General features: G+C 48.5%; 2 protein-coding genes across 10 annotated transcripts in view; one reads left to right on the top strand and one right to left on the bottom strand.

The window, feature by feature from the left end:
• RNF41 (ring finger protein 41) overlaps window positions 1–9,491 on the bottom strand; it is a 34,311-nt gene extending 24,820 nt beyond the window's left edge. For 3 of the 6 annotated variants that reach the window (XM_012450455.3, XM_064377218.1, XM_064377220.1), the window contains exons 1-3: window positions 9,295–9,491; window positions 4,357–4,540; window positions 869–924 (exon numbers count right to left, since the gene is read on the bottom strand). The gene's annotated coding sequence lies outside the window, so the exon portion shown is untranslated. Of the gene's footprint in view, window positions 1–868; window positions 925–4,356; window positions 4,541–9,126; window positions 9,215–9,294 lie in introns of those variants that run through there. The other 3 variants (XM_012450453.3, XM_064377219.1, XM_012450454.2) reach the window with 2 other exon arrangements.
• Window positions 9,492–9,640: 149 nt separating this feature from the next.
• Window positions 9,641–17,668, top strand: NABP2 (nucleic acid binding protein 2). Of its 4 annotated transcripts, XM_012450469.3 has the most exons (8): window positions 9,641–9,777; window positions 10,792–10,812; window positions 12,039–12,140; window positions 12,597–12,735; window positions 12,849–12,920; window positions 13,401–13,482; window positions 13,578–13,641; window positions 16,834–17,668. In XM_012450469.3, the coding sequence occupies exons 3-8, from the start codon at window positions 12,062–12,064 to the stop codon at window positions 17,031–17,033; spliced, it is 636 nt and encodes a 211-aa protein (XP_012305892.1). In that variant the 5' UTR covers window positions 9,641–9,777; window positions 10,792–10,812; window positions 12,039–12,061; the 3' UTR covers window positions 17,034–17,668. The 4 variants fall into 4 exon arrangements, with proteins under 4 accessions (XP_012305892.1, XP_012305894.1, XP_012305891.1 ...); XM_012450471.3 differs by lacking the exon at window positions 10,792–10,812; XM_012450468.2 differs by lacking the exons at window positions 9,641–9,777; window positions 10,792–10,812 and adding an exon at window positions 11,585–11,646.
• The last annotated feature ends 204 nt before the right edge of the window (window positions 17,669–17,872 follow it).

Genomic DNA, 17,872 nt, shown 5'->3' on the forward strand with positions numbered 1-17,872 from the left:
CCAGCCTGGGCAACAGAGCAAGACTGTCTCAAAAAAAAAAAAATTAGCTGGGCATGGTGGCGCACGCCTGTAGTCCCAGCTACTCAGGAGACTGAGGCAGGAGAATCACTTGAACCAGGAGGCAGAGGTTGCAGTGAACCAAGATCGCGTCATTGCACTCCAGCCTGGGCGACAGAGCAAGACTCTGTCTCAAAAATATATATATACAAAAAATAGCTGGGCACAGTGGTAGGCAACTGTAATCCCAGCTACTTGGGAGGCTAAGGCAGGAGAATCGCTTTAATCCAGGAGGTGGAGGCTGCAATGAGCCATGATCGTGCATTTATACTCCAGCCTGGGTGACAGAGTGAGACTGTCTCAAAAATAAAAAAACAAACCATTAATCTCTTCTCCTTGTTGCTATGAGGTAATGTAGAAAATAGACCTAGTGCTTGTACTATGCTTCGTTGTATATATATTTTTTTCTTTCTTTTTTTTTAAAGACAGGGTCTCATTCTGTCACCCAGGCTGGAGTTCAGTGGCACAATCACTGCCGCCTCAATCTCCCAGGCTCAAGCGATCCTCTCACCTCAGCCTCTTGAGTAGCTGGGACTACAGCTGTGTGCCACCATATCAGCTAATTTTTTTTTTAAATAGAGATGGGGTCTTGCCATGTTTCCAGGCTGGTCTTGAACTACTGGGGTCAAGTGATACTCCCACCTCAGCCTCCCAAAAGTATTAGGATATAGGCATGAGCTACCCAGCCGTCTTTTCATTTTAAAGCAATGCTAATAATATTGTCTTGAGGAGAAACACAAATTCTGAAAATTTTTCTTAATGGGATTTCAGGAGATCCCAAGTCCCCCAAAATAAATAGCAAAGAACTCGCCTGAGTTGGTGCAGAGATGGCCACAGAGTATGGGAATCAACCAGTCAAATTGGGAGCTGTAAGGTTCCCACCATAAAGTCATCATTCACAAAACTGCAGAGACACTAAGCAATGTTCTTCCTAAATCTAAACCACACTTTATCTGCCTGGAGGTTCTCCTGCTTTATCCACCTTTCTATAACTATACCCTTTCAGGGATGTGGCCTTAAGAATTAAAGGAAAATTAGTGTGTGGAGGCAGCCCCTAGTCTGGGGAACCTGTGACCAGGGCCAGGTCTCATCGTATACCCTTTTATTTAAATAAATAAAGAAAGAAAAAATTAAGGGAACATTTAGATTTCTAATCCGGTTAAGGTATTTCCTATTTGTCATCTATGGGAAGCAAATGTTGACATCGTTATATGCAACCTTGGAAGTCAGCTACAGACTTGGCTGCCTTGCCCTGCCCCCAGGCAGACAATCTAAATCTGTCAGGTTAGGTTTACTTGACTATTCCTTCTAATCTCTGGGACTCTTAACACTGTGGTGGGTTGTCATAGCGAAAGGTTATCATTCCAGTGGAGATACCTCACAAGAATTCAGCTGCTCACTGCCCTGGGGCAAAAGCCCTTAGTAAAACTGAAAGCACAGGGACCTCAAGAGTCATAGCCAGTGACCACAGCCACTGGAAGCAGTTTCCTGGATATTCTCCTTGGGTGGATAGGAAAAGGCCTTGGAAGGTTTTACTCAAACTGGGGAGCTGAACTGAAGTAGCACTGAAGTGTCCCTTGAGGTCTTACAGGACTTCTGTCAACTTCCCTTATCTGACTATCCTAAACCCAAAAGGAAAACTGCATTCCCAGCCTCCTTTTCCATAGTCCAGATCCAAAACAGGTAACTACAGTGCTTTACCTCCTCTGTGCCACACTGGGATATCTCTCTTTCTTTCCAGTCAGCATTATAATAGGCTTAATTTTTATTAAGGAATACAAGAGCCTTATCAGACCCCTTTCTATGCCCCTTTAACTTACTGTTGGGGTTGTTTTCTCTGGTCTCCCACTAGAGAAAGCTAGGAATTCACATTTTTCCTAAAGGACATTTATCCTCACTTATTCAGGATTTCTTGAACCCATAAGCATAGATGAAACCATGCACATTCATTCATGCACACGTTTAGAGAACCATTACAGAAGTCACTCTAGCCAGGCGTGGTGGCTCATGCCTGTAATCCTAGCACTTTGGGAGGCTGAGGTAGGCAGATCATGAGGTCAGGAGATCGAGACCAGCCTGGCCAACATGGTGAAACCCCACGTTTACTAAAATACAAAATATTAGCTGGGCATGATGGCACGTGCCTGTAGTCCCAGCTACTTGGGAGGCTGAGGCAGAAGAATCACTTGAACCAGGGAGGCGGAAACCGTAGTGAGCCGAGATCGAGCCACTGCACTCCAGCCTAGTGACAGAGGGAGACTCCATCTCGAAAAATAAATAAATAAATAAAATAAAATAGATGAATTAATGGGTAATAATGTTATAAAAGGTGTCTGGGCTTTTTTTCGTCTTCTTCTTTTTTTTTTTTTTTTTGAGACAGAGTCTTGCTGTGTCTCAGGCTGGAGTGCAATGGTAAGATCTCGGCTCACTGCCACCTCTGCCTCACAGGTTCAAGCAATTATTCTGCCTCAGCCTCCCGAGTAGCTGGGACATTAGGCGTGTGCCACCACACCCGGCTAATTTTTGTATTTTTTAGTAGAGACGGGGTTTCACCATGTCAACCAGGATGCTCTCGATCTCTTAACCATGTGATCTGCCCGTCTCGGCCTCCCAAAGTGCTGGGATTACAGGCATGAGGCACTGCACCCGGCCAAGGTGTCCTGGCTTTAACACTACTGACCTTGCTTCTCCAAGCAGCTCTTGACTTTTTTTTGAGACGGAGTCCTGCTCTGTCTCCAGGCTGGAGTGCAGTGGCACGATCTCGGCTAACTGCAACCTCCAACTCCCTAGTTCAAGCGATTCTCCTGCCTCAGCCTCCCGAGTAGATGGGATTACAGGCGCCTGCCACCACGCCCAGCTAGTTTTTGAATTTTTAGTAGAGATGGGGTTTCACCATGTTGACTAGGATGGTCTCGATCTCCTGACCTCATGATCCACCCACCTCAGCCTCCCAAAGTGCTGAGATTATAGGCGTGAGCCACCATGCCCAGCCCGCTCTTGACTTTTAAGTGAAGGGAAGTGATCATTTTTACTTAAGCAATACAACTCTTAAGACTGTAATCACTTTCTCTCTTCAGAACTCAGTTTCCTCACTTGTGAGATGAGAGGTTCTAAAGTTCTGTCTAATTCCAGAATGCTGTGGTTCATACTGGATTAAACACATGGGGATTTTAAAGTTAGGTCTTTTAGTTTTAATTTATTTGATTTACAAAAGAATCCAGAAGGCATATAATTCTTCAAGAGTTCACCTAATGTCTAAAAAGAGGTCTGCCAGGCATCAAAGGCCAGCAATGACCTCCCAATTGGTCACCAGCTCCAAGCACTATTTGTGTGGTTACCCCAAACTTCATCATCTTAAATACATAATCCCCTTGTCAGTAGAGACATAAAGAAAAAACACATGGGCCGGACATGGTGGTTCATGCCTATAATCCCAGCACTTTGGGAGGCTGAGGCAGGTGGATCACCTGAGGTCGAGGGTTCAAGAGCAACCTGACCAACATGGAGAAACCCTGTCACTACTAAAACCAAAAAAATTGGCCAGGTGTGGTGGTGCATGCCTGTAATCCCAGCTACTTGGGAGGCTGAGGCAGAAGAATCACTTGAACCCAGGAGGTGGAGGTTGCAGTGAGCTGAGATCATGCCATTGCACTCCAGCCTGGGCAAAAAGAACAAGACTCTGTCTCAAAAGGAAAAAAAAAAAAGAAGAAACACATGGCGGGGCACAGTGGCTCACGCCTATAATCCCAGCACTTTGGGAAGTCGAAGCGGGTGGATCACCTGGGGTCAGGAGTTTGAGACCAGTCTGGCCAACATGGTGAAACCTCATCTCTACTAAAAGCACAAAAATTAGCTGGGCATGGTGGTGTGTGCCTGTAATCTCAGCTACTCGGAAGGCTGAGGCAGGAGAATAGCTTGAACCCAGGAGGCGGAGGTTGCAGTGAGCCGAGATCATGCCATTGCACTTCAGCCTGGGCGCTAGAGCAAAACTCTGTCTCAAAAAAAAAACACACACATAATCCTTGTCCTCCAACTAAGGTGTAGGCTCAAACCCAATCAGTACATAGGATAAAAAACACATAAAAAGACATAAATGTATTAAGCAAATTATAAACAAGTAAAAGTTAATAATTAATGTAAGTCGTAAATACGCAAAAAAGAACAAATGGTATAGACTAATTACAGAAAGCTTTCTGCAGAAAGGAATTTTAAAAACTGGGCTTTCAAGGCCAGAAGGAATCCCAAGTGACAGAGAAGAGGCTGAAGCCTGGAACAGGATTCTGAATCAAAGTTCTTTACCTTCCAAGCGTTGGGGGCAGGTTCCCTGTTCACAAGGCTCCAACCCCCTGATGCCTCCACTCAGAGCCACTGAAGAGATTCTCCCAGTAACCCATCTTGTTGGCTATTCTCCAACTGAGTCTTCCTTCCCAGTAACAAGCTCCATCGCCCAGGGGATGAATGTGATGTCACAATCAGGAGAACTCTAGTAATGGGAACAAGGAAGACAAAGAAGTCAGTAGAACTACCTCCACTTGGCAGGGAGACTGGAAAGACAAATCTGGCAGTTGGCTGGGAAGGATGAGATAATTCCATTAAGCGCTACAGTTTTTCAGTACTAGGCAAGACTACCTTCTAAGGAGGGAGCTCACAGGTCAAGGAAGCACACACATAGGGTCCAGTAGATCTGAACACAGCTGGGAGGGGGAAAGAAAAGGACAAGAGGAAAAGTGGAGAAGAGGAATTGTTGGAGATTTAAGATTCTTTTATTCGGGCACATAACTACAAGTAATAATGATTCCAAATCTGTGGCTACAAAATGCATTGATCCATAATACCTTATGTGAACAGCACAATGCTTTAATGCAGGGGTCCCCAACCCCCCCAGGTGGACTAGTACCAGACTGTGGCCTGTTAGGAACTGGGTCATACAGCAGGAGGTAAGCGGGAAACGAGTAAGCATTAAGGCCTAAGCTCTATCTCCTGTCATATCAGCAGTGGCATTTGATTCTCATAGGAGCACAAACCTTATTGTGAACTGCCCATGTGAGGGATCTAGGTTGCACACTCCCTATGAGAATCTAATGCCTGATGATCTGAGGTGGAACAGTTTCATCCTGAAACCATCCTCTCACCCACCATCTGTGGAAAAACTGTCTTCCAAAAAAGGTTGGGGGTTGCTGCTTTAATATTAATTTCAAAAAAAAAAAAAGAGTAAGAAAAAAAATATGGCCGGGTGCGGTGGCTCACGCCTATAATCCCAGCACTTTGGGAGGCTGAGGCGGGTGGATCACGAGGTCAAGAGATCGAGACCATCCTGGTCAACATGGTGAAACCCCGTCTCTACTAAAAATACAAAAAAATTAGCTGGGCATGGTGGCGTGCGCCTCTAGTCCCAGCTACTCGGGAGGCTGAGGCAGGAGAATTGCTTGAACCTAGGAGGCGGAGGTTGCAGTGAGCCGAGATCGCGCCATTGCACTCCAGCCTGGGTAACAAGAGTGAAACTCCGACTCAAAAAAAAAAAAAAAAAGAAAAAAGAAAAAAAAATATTAGTTTCCAAAGTGCTTCCACATAATTATTATTTTTTTCTTTTTTTGAGACGGAGTCTTGCTCTGTCACCTAGGCTGGAGTGCAGTGGCGTGATCTTAGCTTGCTGCAGCCTGTGCCTCCTGGGTTCAAGTGATTCTCCTACCTCAGCCTCCTGAGTAGCTGAGATTACAGGCAACCGCCACCATACCCGGCTAATTTTTTTTTTTTAATGAGATGGAGTTTCACTCTTGTTGCCCAGGCTGGAGTGCAGTGGCACAATCTTGGCTCACCACAACCTCTGCCTCCCGGGTTCAAGCGATTCTCCTGTCTCAGCCTCCTGAATAGCTGGGATTATAGGCGCCCGCCACCACGCCAGGCTAATTTTGTATTTTTAGTACAGACGGGGTTTCTCCATGTTGGTCAGGCTGGTCTCGAACTCCCGACCTCAGGTGATCCACCCACTTCAGCCTCCCAAAGTGCTGGGATTACAGGAGTAAGCCACCACATCTGGCCTAATTTTTGTATTTTTAGTAGAGACAGGGTTTCACCATGTTGGCCAGCCTGGTCTCAAACTCTTGACCTCAGGTGATCCGCCCACCTCAGCCTCCCAAAGTGCTGGGATTACAGGTGTGAGCCACTGCGGCCCACATAAATTATTATTATTATTATTATTTGAGACAGGGTCTTGCTCTATTGCTCAGGCTGGAGTACAATGGCACGATCAGAGCTCACTGCAGCCTCCCTTCCCAGGCTCCAGGAATCCTCCCACCTCAGTCTCCCAAATAGCTGGGACTACAGGCACATGCCACCACGCCTGGCTAATTTTTGTATTTTTGGTAGAAATGGGGTTTTGCCATGTGGCCCAGGCTGGTCTTGAACTCCTGGGCAGGTTCCAGCAATCTTCTCATCTCAGCCTCCCAAAGTGCCTGGATTACAGGCACCAGCCACTGCACCCACCCCCAAATGTACAAATTTAAACAAGTCAAGTAACCCTTCTGTAGTTTTGTTTCTTCAACTATCAAGTAGGGAAAATGATACCTGCCTTATATATTAATATAAGACATATAGACAGATAGATAGATAGATATTTTTTGAGATGGAGCCTTGCTCTTTCACCCAGAATGGAGTGCAGTGATGTGATCTCCTCAGCTCACTGCAACCTCCACCTCCCAGGTTCAAGCTATTCTCCTGCCTCAGCCTCCTGAGTAGCTGGAATCACAGGCCCATGTCACCATGCCAAGCTAATTTTTTTTTTTGAGCCTGAGTCTCACTCTGCCACCCAGGCTGGAGTGCAGTAGCGCAATCTCAGTTCACTGCAACCTTTACTTCCTGGGTTCAAGCAATTCTTCTGCCTCAGCCTTCCAAGTAGCTGGAACTACAGGTGCGCACCACCATGCCTGGCTAATTTTTTGAATTTTTAGTAGAGATGGGTTTCACCGTGTTAGGATGGTCTCGATCTCCTAACCTAATTTTTATATTTTTAGTAGAGACGGAGTTTCAACAGGTTGGCCGGGCTGGTCTCAAATTCCTGGCCTCATGTGATCTACCCACTTTGACCTCCCAAAAGTCCTGGGATTACAGGTGTGAGCCACTGAGCCCCGCCTAATATAAGTTGTGTGTGTGTGTATGTATGTGTGTATACACATACATACACACACATACTCCTTATATACATACTGTCCTGTAAATCAAGTGAAATAATAAATATGGAAGAAGGCTGGACGCAGTGGCTCACACCTGTAATCCCAACACTTTGGGAGGTCGAGGTGGATGGATCACTTGAGTCCAGGAGTTCGAGATCAGTCTGGTCAACATAGTGAAACCTTGTCTCTACAAAAAATACAAACATTAGCCAGGCGTGGTGGCGTGAGCACTTGTAGTCCCAGCTACTAAGGAGGCTGAAGCAGGAAGATCACCTAAGCCCAGGAGGTAGAGGTTGCAGTGAGCAGAGATCGCACCACTGCACACCAGCCTGGGTGACAGTGAGACCCCGTCTCAAAATAAATAAATAAATACATAAACATGAAAGGATACTGAATACTGTCATCCTCAAGTGAGATATTATTTGTAGCAATAGAATGCAAAATAAGGGCGGGTGCGGTGGCTCACACCTGTAATCCTCGCACTTTGGGAGGCCAAGGTGGGCTGATCACCTGAGATGAGGGTTTTTGTTTTTTTGGAGATGAAGTCTCACCCTGTCGCCCAGGCTGGAGTGCAGCGGCGCAATCTCGGCTCATGGCAACCTCTGCCTCCTGGGTTCAAGCAATTCTCCTGCCTCAGCCTCCTGAGTAGCTGGGACTACAGGTGCATACAGCCATACCCAGCTAATTTTTCGTATTTTTAGTAGAGACGGGGTTTCACTGTGTTGCCCAGCTAGTCTCAAACTCCTGAGCTCAGGCAACCCACCCGCCTCGGCCTCCCAAAGTGCTAAGATTATAGGCGTGAGCCACCACGCCTGGCCGAGGTCAGGGGTTTGAGATCAGCCTGGCCAACATGGTGAAACCTCATCTCTACTAAAAATACAAAAAATTAGCTGGGCATGGTGGCGGGTGCCTGTAATCCCAGCTACTCGGGAGGCTGAGGCAGGAGAATCACTTAAACCCAGGAGAAGGAGGTTGCAGTGAGCTGAGATCGTGCCACTATACTCCAGCCTGGGCAAGAGTGAGACTCAGTCTCAAAAAAAAAAAAGGCAAAATAAATAAATTTAGAGTACTGAGAGTCGGAGAGGAAATGCTTAAAAGAAGCTTGTTCCTTCTTTTTACTAGAAGGTAGGCCTAGCCACAGGTGGGGTGGACATGCAAGGTAGTAACGTTGCATCACTCACATTCCCTACCACGAATCCACCCCATTCTCATTTGGGGCAAAAGTATCAGTCAACAACACTCTCAGCCTCTTGCCCTATTGTTAGACTCTAAAACCACTCTATAGAAAGGGATAACACTATCACGGGCCAGTCCCCAAGAACAGTGGCCTCATTAACAACCCCACTTGTTATTAGGTGAAACGAAGTTTCTGAATGGGGAAGGAGTCTGTCAATCCCTCAAGAAAAACGCCCTTAACCTTCTTAGCTTTCTGCTCTTCCTCTGGCCCCCTCCTTCCCCACTCCCCAATTTCCCAAAGTCCTGGGTTAGGGAAGGCCTTCCAGTGTGTGGTGTGTGAAGCCTATCAGAGGGCCAGGCTGCAAACTAAGAGCAGGGATGTGAAGAATGTGAGATTCCTTCATGGAGGGCTAGGAGGGGGAGAGGAGCAGGGAAGGAATGAGAGGACAAGGCTGCCAAAGACAAGGCATGGGAGAGGAGCCAAGCTATGGCGCTTCGAGGGCGGGGGTTTAAGTTCCACCGCCCCTGCCCAGGCTGGCCCCCGGAATGCTCCCTTCCTCTCCTTCTGGTCCGTCAATCATTGCCCATTTAAACACCACGTTGTTCCCCTAGGTCCGCAGCTGCCGGTCCTCCAGCTAGCCCCGGCCCCCTCCCGCACTTCTCAAAACTCCCCTATTCCAATGGACCTTCCCCAACAACCCAATCTCCAGAGTCCCTTTCTCACCTCCCGACTCCTCGCCAGTGCTGCTTCCTTCCCCCATTTTCATCTTTACCAACATCCCTCCTCCTGAACCCCAGTATTTCAATCCCCTGCCCCAATACCCCTGGGACATCACCTCCTCCCCTCCCACACCCTCTTTTAGGTGGAAGATCGCGCAGGCGCAGTACCCACCGCCCTGGAAGCGGCCTGGACTCTCCGCACCCTGGCCCAGTTGGAGCTCAGGCCGCAGCGGCCACAGGTCTGCCCTGATGCCGGGTCCCAGCTTTTCCCGAGAAGGGAAGGAAAAGGGGAAGGAGAGGAAAAAAGGCTCCGACCACTCGTCGCCGTCTCTGGCGGATCCTTTTCCCCGCCCACCGCTGCTACGCAACCCGGCGGAAGCTCGTCACTAAACCCCGCCTCTTTGTTTAACTCAGCCCCTACGCTAGCAGCCACGAGCGACCTACGAGGAGAGACGAAGGCTAGCCAGGCCTCCGCTCTAGACAGGAAGTCTTTGTGGTCTCAGTCAGGACTATATAGCCATTTGGGAGGAAGAACTCTATGTTCTTCCCGACAAGAACGGGTGGGCCTGGCCAGCCACGCTTCGCTTTGGAAGGATGCACTGACTTGTGTCCTAGAGCTGACGCGGATTGGTGCGAGATCATTGCGGAGAGGCAGGTCTGCAGCGTGACCGGCTGTGGGTCCAGCCCCTCTCCCTTTTCCAGAGCCCTGGTCGGCATCCCAGAGCCTCGTGACCCCTTGACGCCTGTCATGGGAATGGATATTGCAGTTAACAAGGCGGTCGCGGGGTGGGGAGTGAGGGAGTCTGACCGCAAAGCTTAGATCTGGGGTGCTCAATGGGTTGTCTGCCTCTCTCCTAGGCGCACTCTTCCCGTATCCACGATGGCTCCTCGAACACTTGAGGAGTTCCCTGAAACACCTAAGAAGGAAGGGAGAGAAAATTTCCCTCTTCCTGAGTTGGAGTTTGATTTCCTTAGCTTACAACACCATGGTGTTGAGGGTGTGGGTGGTAGAGAACCTGGGATCCAAGGGAAGTCAATGTGGAGCCTAAAGAGCTCCATGAAGAGATAAGGGGTTAATTAAGCAAACCAAGGCATTACAATTACATGACCTCTTAGGCTAATCTGGTATTAAATAGTATGGCATTTATTGTGGACATTGGCTAAGCAATGTTAGTGCACATTAATACACACACACACATATCTCTGTGTAATTTGTTTATACACAACAATACACAGCTAGCTATCTTTTGTGGACAATTTGACATGTCCCAAATGGAACTAACGTTTCAGCACTTTTTTCTGCCGTCCTCTAGCGGGGACTCAAATCAAGTAAGATAAAAGTAGTATGGCCGGGTGCAGTGGCTCACGCTTGTAATCCCAACACTTTGGGAGGCCGAGGTGGGCGAATCACTTGAAGTCAGAGTTCGAGACCAGCCTGGGCAACATGGCAAAACTCCGTCTCTACAAAAAAATATAAAAATTAGCCTAGAGTGGTGGGATGCACTGTAGTCCCAGCTACTAGGGAGGCTGTGGTGGGAGGATCGCTTGAGCCAGGGAGGCAGAGGTTGCAGTGAATCATGATTGTACCACTGCACTCCAGCCTGGGCTACACAGCAAGGCTGTTTCCAAAAAAAAGAGGGACTAACAAGTATTTCTTTCTATACTGCAAGTTCCATTTCTTCCAAGAAAGGTGAGCCTGCCTTTTGTCTCTGGTGTAAGTGCCACTTTTCCCAGAGACCTTGACCAAGCTAGGTAGTGTATTAAAGATGAAAACCCCAAATCAGGTATAAATATAAGAGTTACAGCAATAAAAAAGGAGGAAACCGTGTGTGCCTACTGTGTGCAAGGCGCTGCTTTTTAACAGCTTCCGTTTTCTCGTCTGTAAGATGGAATTACATATTTTTTGTCTCTTTTTGCCTTTTTGTGGAGAATGGGGTCTAGCTATATTGCCCAGGCAGGTCTGGACTCCTGGGCTCATGCTATCCTCCAGCCTCTATACGTCCCTAAGAGCTGGGATTACAAGCGTGAGCCACCGCGCCTGACGAATTACATATGTTTAAATCGTCGAGAAAAGAAGTGAAGCATTGAGCCAGGATTCAAACTTTTGTCTGCCAGATTCTGAAGCCCTTGCTCCTTTTCCCATGGTGTCACACTCTTTGGAAAGAAACATCTTAGAGTCTAAGCGCATTCTCTCCAGCCATGTTACGGAAAATTGGGGCCCTGTGCGCCCACTAGTGGTGAATCTTTCCCCCTGCGGAGCCAACTATCACCGAGGCTCCTTTAATACCTGAAATTCGCCCCCTTCGCGGCGCACGAGTCTCGGATCCCGATTGGCTGGGCAGGGTAGGCGGCACGACGCAGGGCGCGCCCGGGCGGTGCTGATTGGCCAGAGGAGGCCAGCCTGGAGAAACTTCCGGGAATGTCCGCACTCCGGCGTTCCACCGGGCAGCTTCCGGCGGCAGCAGAGCCTGTGGCTCCCCCTGCGGGCTGCTCAGCGGTGTGCACAGTCCTGCCGGCTGGCTGGGTGGGTGGTGGGCTGCGGGTGGGGGAGGGGATAGACCGAGTCCCGGGTTGTCTGGATGAGGGTTCGGGAAGGTCTGGCCAGTAAGATTCTACTCCCTGGCTCTGCACCGGGTTCCCTACCCCTGTCTACGTCGGCTCCGCCACTTTAGGGTTTGAGACTAAAAGAGCATCCCGGCAGGGGGCCTTCCAGCCCCAAAGCAGCCTGTCCAGAGACCCCCAAATTCTGATCTTGAAGTTGGAGGCCTCCGGGGATGTTCTTTTTAAATCTTTTAGAAGGGTTAGAGGGGTTGAGGCTGCCTGACCCCAACCTAATGTGGTAGGTAGGCCTTGGGAAGTGGAGCATGGGGGCAAAGGATCCAAGCATTGAGCCTTCAACCCCTATTCCTCATCCAGTGGGGTGCCGAGGCTCGGGCAGCATGACGACGGAGACCTTTGTGAAGGATATCAAGCCCGGGCTCAAGAATCTGAACCTTATCTTCATTGTGCTGGAGACAGGTGTCTATACTGGGGTGGCAATTTCGTGGGATGGGGGTAGGGGGCGAGGGGAAGAACGCTGTTTGCGTTCTTAACTTGGTGTGGGGATGGCAAGGCGAGCCACAGGACACTCTTCACTCCCAGTCTCTCTCTTCGACCCTGGGACAGAAAGCTGCAGTCTGGTATAGGGTAGATAGAAGTCTTGCCAGATCTAGACCTCCTGTGCCACATGTGCCTCTTTCCACTCAGGGCCCTCTCCATGGTGCTGGCCCCTGAACTACCCCCCCCCCGCGCCCCCCCCCCCCGCCCACACACACACCTTCCATAATCCCAGCCCCTTATGCCTCAGGGATTTGGGCTTTGTCCTGTTTGTACACCTTTTCCCTCATCCCACCAATATCCACATCTCATTCTTCTGACAACTACCACCCCATTTATTTGATCGTCCTCCCACCTCGATTTATCTGTTCCGTTCAGGCCGAGTGACCAAGACAAAGGACGGGCATGAGGTTCGGACCTGCAAAGTGGCGGACAAAACAGGCAGCATCAATATCTCCGTCTGGGACGACGTCGGCAATCTGATTCAGCCTGGGGACATTATCCGGCTCACCAAAGGGTAAGCCAGGTGGTAACTTCTAGCCTTCCAAAGGCAACAATAATCAAGAGTAGGGTTAACAGTCCCTGTAACACTTCTGAGTACTCTGAATTTTGCTTTTTTTGCCCCCATAGGTATGCTTCAGTTTTCAAAGGTTGTCTGACACTGTATACTGGCCGTGGGGGTGATCTGCAGAAGATTGGAGAGTAAGTGCGGTCTTGGGGATTGGGATGAAGAAGCACCAGCACAAGGAGGAAAGTTGAGGTTTGCAAGGAGGTAGCACAGGCTGTGCAGTCCAAGCCCTATTTCTGGACTTGTTTTTTTTTTGAGACACAGTCTCTATCACCTAGGCTGGAGTGTGCAGTGGCATGATCTCGGCTCACTGCAACCTTGACCTCCCGGGGTCAGCTGATCCTTCCACCTCAGCCTCCCAAGTAGCTGAGATTACAGGCATGCTTCACCACACCTTGCTAATTTTTTTGTATTTTTTGTAGAGACGGGGTTTCACCATGTTGCCCAGGCTAGTCTTGAACTCCTGGGCTCAAGTGATCCTCCTGCCTCTGCCTCCCAAAGTGCTAGGATTACAGGTGTGAGTGACCACACCCAACCTATCTGGACTTTTCTGAGGCCTCCAACAATGGCCCAGAGGATGAATCCAAGGCTTTAGCTGCTTTCTTCCCTTACAGATTCTGTATGGTTTATTCTGAGGTTCCTAACTTCAGTGAGCCAAACCCAGAGTATAGCACCCAGCAGGCACCCAACAAGGCGGTGAGTCCTGTGGCTATAATGGTGGGAAAGGAGGGCAGATCAAGACAAGAAGCATGGGAGGGAGCAGGATCTGAATATGTAATCTGTGCTTTCAGGTACAGAATGACAGCAACCCTTCAGCTTCCCAGCCTACCACTGGACCTCCAGCTGCTTCTCCAGGTAAATCTGTTCCCTTCCATCCACTGGTCCTCCTAGCTTCCCCACTCTCCTCAGCCTAGAAAGATGCATTTCCCTCATCCCTTTTCCAAATCTCTCTTTTCTCAGTATATTCGCCTTCACTCAATTCTCCCAGCCCCCTCTTTTTTTTTTTTTTTTTTAAACAAAGTCTTGTGCTTGTCGTTCAGGCTGGAGTGCAATGGCATAATCTTGGCTCACTGCAACCTCTGCCTTGCAGGTTCAAGCGATTCTCCTGCCTCAGCCTCCCAAGTAGCTGGGATTACAGGCATGCGCCACCACACTTGACTAATTCTTGTATTTTTAATAGAGACGGGGTTTCACCGTGTTGGCCAGGCTGGTCTCGAACTCCTGACCTCAGGCAATCTGCCTGCCTTGGCCTCCCAAAGTGCTGAGATTATAGGCCTGAGCCACCGTGCCTGGCTTTTTTTTTTTTTTTTTTGAGAAGGAGTCTCATTCTGTCACCCAGGCTGGAATACAATGGCATGATCTCGGCTCACTGCAACCTCTGCCTCCCGGGTTCAAGCGATTCTCATGCCTCAGCCTCCCTAATACCTGGGATTACAAGCATGTGCCACCATGCCCGGCTAATTTTCTTTTTTTTTTTTTAATACTTTTATTTTTTTTAATTTTTTTAAAGACGGGGTTTCACCATGTTGGTCAGGCTGGTCTTGAACTCCCAAACTTAGGTAATCCGCCCGCCTTGGCCTCCAAAGTGCTTGGATTACAAGCATGAGCCACCACGCCTGGCCTAATTTTCTATTTTTAAAAGAGATGGAGTTTCACCATGTTCGCCAGGCTGATCTTGAACTCCTGACCTCAAGTGATCTGCCCACCTTGGCCTCCCAAAGTGCTGGGATTAACAGGCATGAATCACCATGCCCAGCACACCCTTTTTAGATACCTTTTCTAAGTGCCTATAGTGAAAAATTTGGGAACCTTTTTTTTTCTTCTTTTTTGGACGGAGGCTAGCTCTGTCACCCAGGCTGGGGGGCGGTGGCGTGATCTCGGCTCACCGAAACCTCTGCCTCCCAGGTTCAGGCGATTCTCCTGCCTCAGCCTCCTGAGTAGCTGGGATTATAGGCGCCTGCCACCACACCTGGCCAATTTTTTGTATTTTTAGTAGAGGTGGGGTTTCACCATGTTAGCCATGCTGGTCTCAAACTGCTGACCTCAGGTGATCCACCCGCCTCAGCCTCCCAATGTGCTGGGATTACAGATGTGAGCCACCACAGCTGGCCTGGGAACCTATTTCAATCATGATAAATCTTGGGTACCCTTTTGCCACTGTCACTCAAAGGTGAAAAAGAACAACTTTTCCACATGTAGCAAAGGAATATTAGGGGCAAAGAGACTTAAATTTTTTTTTTTTTTTTTTTTTTTTTAAATACAGAGTTTCACCGTTTCGGAGTTTCACTGTGTTGCTCAGGCTGGAGTGCAGTGGCAAGATCTCCCTCACTGCAACCTCCACCTCCTGGGTTCAAGTGATTCTCTGGCCTTCTGAGTAGTTGGGATTATAGGCACATGCCACCACGCCTGGCTTTCTTTTTTTTTTTTCCCCTGAGATGGAGTTTTTGCTCTTGTTGCCCAGGCTAGAGTGCTGTGGCATGATCTTGGCTCACTGCAACCTCCACCTCCCAGGTTCAGGTGATTCTCCTGCCTCAGCCTCCGAGTAGCTAGGATTACAGGTACCTGCCACCATGCCCAGCTAAATTGTTGTATTTTTAGTAGAGACAGCGTTTTACCATGTTGGCCAGGCTGGTCTCGAACCCCTGATCCACCCCCCTCAGCCTCCCACAGTGCTGGGATTACAGGCATGAGCCACCTCGCCTGGCCTAAGTTTTATATTTTTAGTAGAGACAGAGTTTTACCATGTTGGCCAGGCTGGTCTGGAACTCCTGACCTCAGGTGATCTTCCCACCTTGGCCTCCCAAAGTGCTGGGATTACAGGCATGAGCCACCACACCTGGCCAAATGTATCTTATTAAAAATATTTTTTTGCTGGGAAGCTGAGGCAGGAAAATTGCTTGAACCCAGGAGGCAGACGTTGCAGTGAGCCAAGATCGAGCCACTGTACTCCAGCCTGGGCGACAGAGAAAGAGTCCATCTCAAAATAAAAAAAAAAAGAAAGAAAATCTAAGCCAGATGTAGTGGTGCACACCCATTGTCCTAGCTACTCGGGAGGCTGAAGCAGGAGGATTGCTTGAGCCAGGAGTTTGAGGCTGCATGAGCCATGATCACACCACTGCATTCCAGCCTGGGTGACAAAGTGAGACCTCATCTCTAAAACAGTGAAAATTAAAAAAGAAAAATATATATACAAAAAAATGTGACTTATTACCTTTGGTGGGTAAGATTATGTATAATAATCTTATCTTTTCACTTATGTTTTTATATATATATATATATATTTTTTTTTTTTTTTTTTTTCTTTGAGACAAAGTCTTGTTCTGTCATCTAGGCTGGAGTGCAGTGGCATGATCTTGGCTCACTGCAACCTCCACCTCCTGGGTTCAAGTGATTCTTCTGCCTCAGCCTCCTGAGTAGCTGAAATTACAGGCATGTGCCACCACACCCAGCTAATTTTTGTATTTTTAGTAGAGATGGGGTTTCACTATTTGGCCAGGCTGGTCTCGAACTCCTGACCTCATGATCCACCCACCTCGGCCTCCCAAAGTGCTGGGATTACAGGTGTGAGCCACTGCGTCCGAACACTTATCTATGTTTTCTAAAATGAACAGTATCATTGTGGTACACACATACACACCTTTTTTTTAAAAAGTGCCTCATATTTTAACACACATACTTCAGGCCTTTCCCCTTGTCATACTTCTCCAGTTTTACAATCACTTTTGGTAAAGGGGCATTTTTGTCAGAGGTCCTTGAGCCCAGAACTAAACAGCTAATTAGGTCTGATTCCCAATAAGACAGATAAATACAAGAGAAAAATACCATACCAAGGTTCATGTAGCAACTTCCAAAATGATCGTGTGAGTCTTCTTTGGAGCTTGGTTCATATTCGCAGCCCACTGACTTTTGCATTTGGTCCATTTGGCCTTAAGGTGCAGTTGTGCATGGTGAAGACTGTGCCACTCTTTAGGGCATGGAGGCAGGTCTTGGGATGGAACCCTCTTCTATGTTAACTAATTCCTTTGTTTCTTCTCCTCCAACAACTAGCCTCTGAGAGCCAGAATGGGAATGGACTGAGTGCCCCATCAGGTCCCGGTGGTGGCCCACATCCCCCTCATACTCCCTCCCACCCGCCCAGCACCCGAATCACTCGAAGCCAGCCCAACCACACACCTGCAGGCCCACCTGGCCCTTCCAGCAACACTGTTAGTAACGGCAAAGAAACCCGGAGGAGCAGCAAGAGATAGCATGACATTCTTCCTTCCTGCCACCAACCACATTCCAAGTGTCTGCTGGAGAGCAAGATAGCCTTCTACTGGCTGGCTGGTGTAGCAGTATTTTAGCCACTGAACTTCAGTGGAGGGGTGGTGAGCAGTGGCCTTATCAACCCTAATCTTGTACTCCCCCATTGTCCAGCTGAACTACCTGTCCCCTGGGAATCAGGACCCTCCACCTGCTCTCTTTCCTCTTTAGAAATGGTAGTTACCGGCCAGGCGTGGTGGCTCATGCCTGTAATCCCAGCACTTTGGGAGGTCGAGGCAGGCGGATCACCAGAGGTCAGGAGTTTGAGACCAGCCTGACCAACATGAAGAAACCCCATCTCTACTAAAAATACAAAATTAGCCGGGCATGGTAGCTCATGCCTGTAGTCCCAGCTACTCAGGAGGCTGAGGCAGGAGAACTGCTTGAACCCAGGAGGTGGAGGTTGCAGTGAGCTGAGATTGTCCCATTGCACTCCAGCCTGGGCAACAAGAGTGAAACTCCATCTCAAAAAACAAAAAGAAAAGAAAAGAAATGGTAGTTACCATCTGTTTCTTCTGTGTGAGACATGGGGATCTAACTGAAATCTCTCTTTCCTAATAAATATTACCACTCTACTCTGTATTGGACTCCTTTGCTTTTTGTGGGAAAAGGAAGAAGTTAGTAACTAGGCATATGGGAAGGTGGGGTGTCCCTAGAAGGTGGAAGGAAGACAGGTTACAGATAAGGAGGCCCAGGCAAAGCAGACCTGCCCCTTTAAGGTAGTGTCCCTCCCCTACCCGCTCCCTGCAGGTGACCCTTGCCCGCCTGCCTGCCTGCCTGCGCC

Source organism: Aotus nancymaae, unplaced genomic scaffold, assembly GCF_030222135.1.
Source record: "Aotus nancymaae isolate 86718 unplaced genomic scaffold, 86718_ANA_hifiasm-v0.15.2.pri h1tg000016l, whole genome shotgun sequence".
Lineage (NCBI taxonomy): Eukaryota > Metazoa > Chordata > Mammalia > Primates > Aotidae > Aotus > Aotus nancymaae.

What these genes read in the sequence shown, in the direction of transcription:
- NABP2 (XM_012450467.2), top strand. Translation starts at nt 11,987, where the DNA reads ATGGGGGCAAAGGATCCAAGCATTGAGCCTTCAACCCCTATTCCTCAT. An exon ending in GATCTGCAGAAGATTGGAGA is followed by an intron (nt 12,921 to 13,400) that starts GTAAGTGCGGTC and finishes CTTCCCTTACAG; the next exon opens with ATTCTGTATGGTTTATTCTG. An exon ending in AGCAGGCACCCAACAAGGCG is followed by an intron (nt 13,483 to 13,577) that starts GTGAGTCCTGTG and finishes CTGTGCTTTCAG; the next exon opens with GTACAGAATGACAGCAACCC.